This window comes from Muscardinus avellanarius, assembly GCF_963383645.1.
Source record: "Muscardinus avellanarius genome assembly, chromosome: 18".
Lineage (NCBI taxonomy): Eukaryota > Metazoa > Chordata > Mammalia > Rodentia > Gliridae > Muscardinus > Muscardinus avellanarius.
The window spans coordinates 31,113,774-31,123,418 of NC_137804.1; the positions used below are offsets into that span (position 1 = coordinate 31,113,774).

General features: G+C 46.7%; 1 protein-coding gene across 2 annotated transcripts in view; it reads right to left on the reverse strand.

Annotated features, from left to right (window-relative positions):
- Positions 1 to 8,957, reverse strand: part of COLQ (collagen like tail subunit of asymmetric acetylcholinesterase) — a gene marked incomplete at both ends in the record, with an annotated part of 61,132 nt that extends 52,175 nt beyond the window's left edge. For both annotated transcript variants that reach the window (XM_080715812.1, XM_080715810.1), the window contains one exon: positions 8,852 to 8,957. In XM_080715812.1, the coding sequence (XP_080571938.1) occupies positions 8,852 to 8,957 (106 nt within the window). The remainder of the gene's footprint in view (positions 1 to 8,851) is intronic.
- Between the last annotated feature and the right edge of the window lie 688 nt (positions 8,958 to 9,645).

Below are 9,645 nucleotides of genomic sequence, written 5' to 3' on the forward strand. Positions count from 1 at the left end.
ATGGAGAGGTGAATGCAGGCTTGAATGGAGCTGAGTGCTCCTGGTTGGGGGATGGACTGGGGCCAGGTATACTTTTAAAGTCATATGGGAAAGCCTGTCACCACTACAAGAGCCTCCTTTCCTGCTCAGTGTGCTCCTTTCTTAGGGACTTGTTTTCAGATACAAAGTGAAAAAAAAAGAAAAGTCCCTTCCTTTTGCTTTAATTCACTAGGTATTTTAAGCAAAAAGTTGTTTGGGTTAAATTGGAGATTTTTCCCTTTTAATGTAATGAGTTATAAGGGAAATCATGACCTCTTGGCCTGTGTAAGAAACATGGTAATATTCTGGAAATAATACCAGAGAGTGTGTATATATGCTCTACGTTGTACATTAGACATGATTGAAAGTACTTTGTGTTTATAACTAATCTGTTTAGTTACCACAATGTTTCTGAAAGTTCAATCCTACTTTTAGCCCCATTTCATAGGTGAAGAAACTGGGGCATAGGGAGGTCACAAAGCCAAGGGAAACACATGGTGTGAGCTCAGACAGGGTAGTACCAGAAGTCCTACTTCTAACCACTACTTGATTATGCCTCTGCAATGCTTTTGGGGTCTACAAGCCTTGATTTGGAATTTTAACCCTGGGACTATATGACCTCAGGCAGCAATGGCTATACCTCTCTGAATGTTAGTTTCTTCTTTGGTAAAATGGGGGTTCTAAAGTCTACTTCAAGACCTTGCTGCGAAGATTAGAAATAATATGAATAAAGAGTAGAGCATGCCCAGCGTGGTGTCACAGACCTGTAATTCCACTAGTTGGGAGCTGAGACAGGAGGATTGCAGGTCTGCGGCCAGCCTTAGCACCTTAACAAGGCCCTTATCAGCTTAATGAGACTCTGTTTTTAAAAGCAAATAATAAAAAGGGCTGGGAAAACCCCAGGTTCAGGTTCAATCCCCAGTACACACACACACACACACACACACACACAAAAAGGAAACAAAAATAAAAAGAAAATGAAAAGAGAGCCGGGCGTGGTGGCGCACGCTTGGAATCCCCGTGCTTGGGAGGCGGAGACAGGAGGATTGCACTGGTTCGGAGCCAGCCTCGCTGGCTTAAGAGACCCTGTTTCCAAATAAAAAACTATAAAAAATAGGTCTGGGAGTGTAGTCCGGAGGTAGAAGGGCTTCCAGGAACCCCAGTACCACCAAAAAAAAAAAAAAAAAAGAGGGAGGGTAGAACTTGAGAGCATTTTGTTAAGCAAAATAATTCAGATTCAGAAAGTCAAGGGGCATATGTTTTCTCTCATATGTGGAAGCTAGAGAGAAAAAGGGAAAAGAAATCTTAAAACTGTAAGTGAGACCAGTAGAGTAGAGAAAGAGGACCAAGGGGAGAAGGAGAGGTTTGGGGGAACAAAATTGACCAGATGTGTTACGTGCATATAGAAATAGGTAACAAGTCCCACTATTACATATAATTATAGTGCACCAATAAAATAACTTAACATAGCCTTATTATTGCTAGTGATGGTGCCATGTGACAACTTCTGTGTCACTGCAGGGAAGGGACCCTGAGCTGTAACTAACTGCTGCTGCCATAGGGGCCACTAGGCCCACAGCTGGTCTCCTAAAGTGTCTACAGCAGATCCTGTCACTTCCCACCACTGTCCCCCAGCACCCATCAGTACTGACCATACTCCCCAGCTTCCTGCCACAGCCACCCTTCTACAGCCATGGGAAGTTGTTTGGGGCAAGTGGGAAGAACAGTTAATGTTCCCAGTAGTTGGTGGATTAAATATCCCAGCTCTCTGTCTCTCTGAGTTTCCCAGCAGAGTTGAGCTCACAGCAGCAGCCTGCTCACGAACCCACCCTGTGGTCCATGGGTCAGTAGCATCATCAATACCTGGAGCTGGACCAGAGTGCAGACTCTTGGACCACACCCCACACCTGCTGACTCAGAATCTCCTGGGGTTGAGGCCCAGTAATCTGCATTTAAACAATCCCCCAGGGGACTCTGATTCTGGGTCTAGTTCAATAGTTAAGGCTGGCTTAGATCTTTCAGTCTCCTGTAGAACTTTAAATACTATTGATGACTAACCCCAAGCCCCCAAAGCTCTGATCACATCAGTCTGTTCACCTTGGATGCTAGGCTTTTGTAAAGCGTCTCAGGTGATCTCCAACCAGGTCCAAGAACCTGTGCTATAGATTGAGCTCCTTCTAAGGGGAGGGTAGAGGCCAAGTCAGCAGGGCTCCTGGCTCAAGGTCCAATGTCCAGAGGGTTCAGAGAAGTGGACCAGGTATAAGACAAAAGGGTCTGGTGGGCACTTGATGAGCCAAAGCCAAGTCATCCTGTATTCCAAACTGTTACCATACCACAAGGTGGGCCCAGCACTGTCAGGTTGTCTGGATTTTCAAAGGATTTGTTTATTTATTTGTTTTTATTGGCACTAGTAATAAAATTTGGGTTAGCCCTATTTCACTTCTGAGTACCAGAAGATACACAAGACACTTCTGGGAATTGAAACAGGCCTCATGCTGCTAGGCAAGTGCTCAGCCACTGAGCTCTATTCCTAATCCTTTTTATTTTATTTTATTTTTAGGCACAGTCTTGCTAAGTTTCCCAGACTGGCTTCAAATTTATAATCCTCCAGCCTTGGCCTCCTACGTAGCTGGAATTACAGGTGTGAGCCACCCTTCATTTGTTTCTAAAGGAGATGTTGGAAGTTCATTTAAAAATATTAAATCATAAGCCAGGCATGCTGGCTCATACTTGTAATACCAGTACTTAGGAGGCTGAGACAGGCGGATTGCACAGGTTCGAAGCCAGCCTCAGCTACTTAGTGAGGGTCTCAGCAACTTAGTGAGACTCTGTTTCCAAATAAAATATAAAATAGGTCAGGGGTGCAGCCCAGAGGTAGAAGACCCCTGGGTTTCATACCCAGGACCACAAAATTAATAAAAATATTAAATCATTTAAGTGTTATATTGCCTTAATTGATAACATTTAAAAAGTAAAAGATTTGACATTTTTAAGTGCACATCTCCCTCTCCTGTGCTATAGGGCTAAACATTCAGGTGTCACCACAGGCCAGTCTGGACACTTCTCACAGTGATGACGGAAGCCCCGCAGGAGAGGAATATTTTTGTCTGTGAGCTCAAGGCTGCAACCCACTCTGAGGCACACAGTTGGCACTCGCTACATGTTAGCTGCGTCAACGAATCCTCACAGCACTCTTGTGAAACAGAGACCATCACACCATTTTACAGATAAGGAATTTGGGGATCACCTTAATGAAGCAAACTCCCGACCATCGCATAGTTCATAACCAAGAGAGTCAGGACTGGGGCTCATCATAGTAGGGGCTGTTGTGAAGAGCAGATACAACTGTAGCTGTGAGAGTGCTTTGTAAAAGGGATTTGGGGTTTCATTGGTATGAGTCATAGAGCAACACAGTAGTCCTTATGACTGACTTGTATTTAAAGAAGACAGGACTCTATCTTACTGGGTATCTCACTGAAGCCAGGGGAACTCTCTGTTGTTTTGGAGCTGTGTTTTTGTTTGGCTGTGGGTCTGAAGAAAGAAGGCTTGGATGTGGCAAACAGCTTCTTGGAGGCTCCCTGCAGGATGGTGGAGGGAAAGCCTCCATCTCTCACACCGCCACTCTGACTGAGCTGGAGGGGAGGCCACTGCTTTATGCAGAGTCTTAGGATGAAGTGAGGTGGAAGGCTTGGGACCCCTAGAGCCCTCTGACTTAAGAGCCCTCTCTGATCTTATTATCCAGAGGAAATATGGTGAGCTAAATCAGAGGAGATGGCTGGCAAGTGCATTACGGGACATTAAACAATAGCTGATCAGTGTCAAATACAAACAAATGGCTCATAATCTAGTGCTAAGAACGTACATGGTTCCCAAGTGGTGGCCTGGCTGGCTTCCAGGCAGAGAATGGGGATCTGAACATTGGGTCATGTAAGCCTCAAGACCTGGTCACATTCCAGTGGCAACGGAGATGATAGCATCCAGGCAGAAATTGTATTCTTCCACATGATCTCACTGCACAGGGCTGGATTTGGGTCTTCCCATCATCTGGCCTCTGACACCTGAATCCAAACACCACCTGGAGAATTCCTTCCTGCCTGGGAAATCTGGTACTGAAGAGGGAAGCTTCATATGTCTATGTGGGCCTAATGTAGTTCGGCTCACAATGCCTGAATTGAGATTGTTCTGGCTCCAGGGAGGCCCCATGCCCTAAAATAACCTGATTTAAATGCATCTCAGTGAGCATCCTCTGGCTTTAATCCTTAGTCCCTATTTAAATCAAACATCATCAAAGGAGAAATAAATCAGAGCCCTAGCAAGTCATGCATACTTTAGTATAAAGCAACATCCAATCTTTTACTAGAGCTTTGGACATCAATATTCTGTGGAGAAGGCAGTAGGGAATGGAGAATAAAGAATTCAAGGAAGCTTCCAGAGGATAGGAAGGCAGCCTGCAGAACTTTAAAAGCCACTATCACCATTTATCCAAGACCATAAGCAGATTTGGTCTACATTGGTAAAAATCCCTGGACTTAGGGTCAGGAGGCAGGATTCCAGTCCCCAGCTCTCCCACAGACAAGTTATGTGACATTGGGGGAAATTTCTTGACTCCTCTGAGCTGCATAAAAAAGTGAGTTATGCCACACTCATTCCAGGGGTCATTGAACTATGTAGAAGACCTACCCTGGTACAAATATTATAATTTTGTGTCTGTACCATCACATTCTGGAAGCTGTAACTGCTGAGCTACACCTGTGAATGGAGAGTGGAGTCAGTCAACCTGTGAACCTATAAAATGAGCCCAGCCAGAACCAGCCAAAATTCAGGTGAGGCTCAGAATCCTTCCCTAGTTCCTTATAATTTTTCTTGCAATCTCATCAGCTACATTTTGTTGTCAAGATATCCATCCTAAGCAGCATGACTCCCTACCCATCTATTGTGCTACAACTAATTCTCCATACCTCAAGGTGCCTTCTGTCTAAGCCAGTTAAAATGGTGCCCAAAGTAAGAGTTAATAGGCAGAGAGCAAGGGCCTGAGAGCATGATCTGTGTATAGAAGGCATGTGCTTTAATGCTGGGGTTTCTTTCACTAGTTCTGGCCTCTGACAATTTCTGCTCCCTTCTTGCTTCTCCTTTGGGACCCAGCTAGTAGAGGCTGCCAGGTAACAAACTCTGATTCAGAGAGCTGGTGCTGAGTCTGGCACTGCTGGAATTCAGTCTTTCCCAAAGAGAATGGAGGGTGGCTCTTCCATTCTCCTCCTCCACGAAGGGGAGCAGCACCTTCAGGCTTGTTGGAGCCCTTCCTCCACTGTAGCCCCTACTCAGACATGGCCTTCAACAGGGTTACCATGGATTCCCCAGAACAGAGGCCAGTTCCTACTTGGATCTGTGTCCCCAGAAGCACTTAACACAGTGCAAGGCATACAGATATAGGCACACACAAGGACAGTGGGAAGAATGAGGAGATGCTCCTGATTGGACTTATTTCAGTGTATTCACAGCTTGTCTTCTTCATAATAAGAGTCTAAATTTTTCAACATAAAACTTTCAAATTGAGTTGTTGGAAAATATTTTGAAAGGATTTGAGGTGTTCTATGTCATATAACAGTTCCATTTCAAGGCTTAGGTTTCTTTCTTTTTTTTTCTTTTTTTGGTGGTACTGGGGTTCCTGGAAGCCCTTCTACCTCTGGGCTACACTTCCAGACCTATTTTTACATTTTTATTTGGAAACAGGGTCTCCTAAGCCAGTGTGCGCGGCTGGCTTCAAACCTACGCGATCCTCCTGTCTCTGCCTCCCAAGCGTGGGGATTACAAGTGTGCGCCACCACGCCCGGCGGCTTAGGTTTATTTCTGAACAGTACTTTCCATGAAGCCATGACAACTGCCCAACCAGAAGATTCACACTTAACAATTCATCAAGAAGTGCCTGTTAGCTGGGCTTGGTGATTCATACCTGTGATCCCAGTATTTGGGAGGCTGAGATACAGGTTTGAGGACCATCTCAGCAGCTTAGCAAGACCCTTGTCAACTTAGAAAGGCCTGTTTCAAAATAAAATAAAATAAAAATAGAGCTGGGGGTGTAGCTCAGAGGTAGAATGCCCCTGGGTTCCATCCAGGAAGAAGGAAGAGGAAGAGGGAGGAGGAGGAGGAGGAGGAGGAGGAGGAGGAGGAGGAGGAGGAGGAGGAGGCAGCCCCCACAGCAGCGGCCGTGGAAGTGTGGCACTCTCTACTCCTGTGCACCAGAAGCTGCCTCCCATGGTCTGCATCAAGGAGCTCCTTTACCCTCTGGCTTCAGGCTGGTTTGGTTCAATGGCAGACACTGCCAATAAGTGGTTCAATGAGAGGAGAAGGTGATCAGGGTCTTCCCCACTTTCTTCCTGCTTTGGGTCCCTCCATGACAACACTCCTGCTTGGTGGTCCCAGCTCCAAGGTTCTAAATCTCCCTGGGATCCATTTCTCTTTTCCTTCCTCCTGCATTTCCAAGAACAGGATGGCAGAGCCTCCTGGGGTTGCTAATCTCAGGGCCTCAGCACTGGTCGCTGGTCTCTTTACCCCTCTTCCCGTAGGAAGCCACCCTTTGCTCAAGTCTTTCATCTGAGGCATCTGAGCTGTGACTTTTCATTACTATGTCCTGCCTGGCACAATATGCAAAATCCCTCGCCTGAGCGATGTCTGTGCTACCTGTGTCGGGCTCTCTCCAGGGCAAGAAGTTCAAAGAAAATCACAGGTCTTTTCTTTTTAGATTTCAGAATTCTTTAGGTACATTGGCTTTATCTAAATTGCATAATGTAAAATTATGGCAAGCCCCAACCTATAGATGGGAAAAGGCTTTATGTGTTCAATAAATATTCATTGAGCACCTATGTGCCAGGCACTGTTCTGACCCTGGCACAGTGACAGTACACAGATAGGCACCATCTCTGCCCATGTGGTTCTTACAGTCCAGCATCAACTGTCTCACAGAGTCAGAGAGCCCATCAGAGGCAGGGCTGGAACCAGAAAACTGAGTTTCCTTAATTCTTAAGCCTCAAATTCCTAACAGAGGTTCAAAGGAAACTATGATTCAAACAAGATGAAGAAGGAAGAGGAAGAGGGGGAGGAAGAGGAGGAGGAAGAGGAGGAGGAGGAGGAGGAGGAGGAGGAGGAGGAGGAGACAGCCCCCACAGCAGCGGCTGTGGAAGTGTGAGTTTCTTTAATTCTTAAGCCTCAAATTCCTAGCAGAAGTTCAAAGGAAACTATGATTCAAACAAGATGAAGAAGGAAGAGGAAGAGGGGGAGGAGGAGGAGGAAGAGGAGGAGGAGGAGGAGGAGGAGGAGGAGGTGGAGGCAGCCCCATAGCAGCGGCTGTGGAAGTGTGGCACTCTCTACTCCTGTGCACCAGAAGCTAGGCATAGTGGCACACACTTGTAATCCCAGTACTTGGGAGGCTGAGACAGGAGGATTGCAGGTGCGAAGCCTGCCTCAGAAGCTTAGTGAGACCCTCAGCAACTTAGAATCTGTTTAAAAATAACACATAAAATAGGGCTGGGGCGTAAGACACACACACACACACACACACACACACACACACACACACACACCTGAATCAGACCAAATGAACCATCCAGTTTTCTCTCTAAATAAGAGAAAATATTGAAGGAGCTTGGCATTCAAACAGTCTGTGAGGGGCATGTTGACACATACCAAGTGACACAAGTGCCCACTCTTTCTGCCTGACCTCACCCCAGCATTCTCCACAGATCCTCCCCTTCTTCTGTGTCTCACACTTTTATAATTAGCCTCATACCCAGAAGAGTTGCTCCCTTGGGGCCCACAGAGGTTGGCAGCACCATTTGCCAGTGAGCTGTTTTTATGAATGGGTAGCAGCTAAGGACTGGGTGCAGAGACATGCCCTCACCAAGGGCTTGGCATTTCTGGCCCTCAACAAGGACAGTGAAATGTATGCCACATCTGAAGCTCTTCTGAGACTCTCATTGGAAGGCTTGACTTACAATGCCTTGGATGGGGGTCTAGAGGGTAGAGGGGAATTGAGGGGGGTAGGATGTGATAGGTGACAAGGCCTGGGGTCCGCCTGCTTCCTCATGCCCTCCAGAGACATTTGAGTTTCCTCAGAAAGAGTTAAAGAGGCCATACTGCCCTGAGTTGGGCAGGACATGGGCAATAGCCTGGTGCCAGCCAGAGAAAGCCCCTTCCCCAAGTCTCCCAGCCCCAGGCCATGCTGTCCTCCTGGAGTTTCCCCTACTTCTCCCTGGAGAGCCCCCTTCTTCCAGGACCTCCAGGTGCCTTGTCTGGGGCTGACAGAAAGTCTCGCCAGGAAGAAAGCACAGTGGGAAAGTAAACAGGACTAGAGACACAGAAAACCCAGTCCTGGGGCTGCAAGGCCCCTCTCCCAGCCTCCAGAGAACTGGCTGGATTCCTTTCCCTTCAGTGGGGCTGTCTTGGCGGTGGGCACTGCCAGCACTTGGACGGAGGTGTGTTTACAACACCTTCTCTGAGTAAGCACCCATTGAGGAGTTATTAATAGAAGCATCAGGACTCATTTCTCTCTCACATGCATTTCCCAGCTCTTTTAAGTTTCTCCAAATTCCTGCCCACAATAAAATTATGCAGCAAATAGGGAGAAGAGATGAGGGAGGAAAAAACAATTTTTTAAAGTCTCTGGTTTTGAGCAGCTGAATAGGGGTTGCTGGAACAAGGACAGAAGTAGCTTCCGACAAGCTCAGGAAACAGGAAGCAGCTGGGGTAGCCATCTCCCTCCACCAAGAGTAGGATGGCAAAAATATCAAGGCGCTGCAAAACAATCTTTCTCCCTTTGCCCCCTGTGGTCATCTTTTACCTGCTGAGATTGGAAGGACGCTGCTGATGAAAGTCGGCTGAGACAAGACAGAGCGGAAGAAAAGCTGAAGATAAATTCCCAGAGTCATTGGATTCAGGACAACCATGCTGGCCGGGTCTGGCTAGTGTCAAGTTGGCAAAGCACAGCTGCTATGGAGTTTTGCTTATCCCCACTGCGTCTTCACTGCTCACTTGCGCTGGAGCGCGCGCTCTCTCTCTCTCTCTCTCTCTCTCTCTCTCTCTCTCTCTCTCTCTCTCCCCTCTCCCTCTCCCTCTCCCTCCCTCCCTCCCTTCCTCCTTCCCTTCCTCTCTCCCCTCCCTCTCCTTTCCCCATGCCTTTACCAAGAAAGAATGCCAACCATTTCCCATTAAACCTTCTCCATACTACACAGGGTTATATTTAACTCAAGCACTGGATCAAATGCCCACATTAAAGTTAAGATGTCTAAATTTTCTCTTTTGGATATGAAGGCAAGTGGTGGCTGAAGAGGCAATGAGAAGGCATCCAGGTATCAAGTGTTCACTCCAAGCCATCCTCAAGGTGGATAGATTTCGTGGCTATCCACCTTCACCTCCCTGGCTGGAACAGGTGTTCTACAGCAGCACACAATCAACTCTCCTGAATTTTATGGAGGCAATCCTCTCTGCTGTCAGCCTGTGACAGTTTTACCCTCTGGGTAACAAATATAAAATTAACCTTGGTCTTTTTCTTTCATCATTCAATAAAGGGAGGGAAGCTTATATTTCTAAACATCTTTCTCTGTGAGAAAGTCTTTTTCCAGAAGCTACAAATGC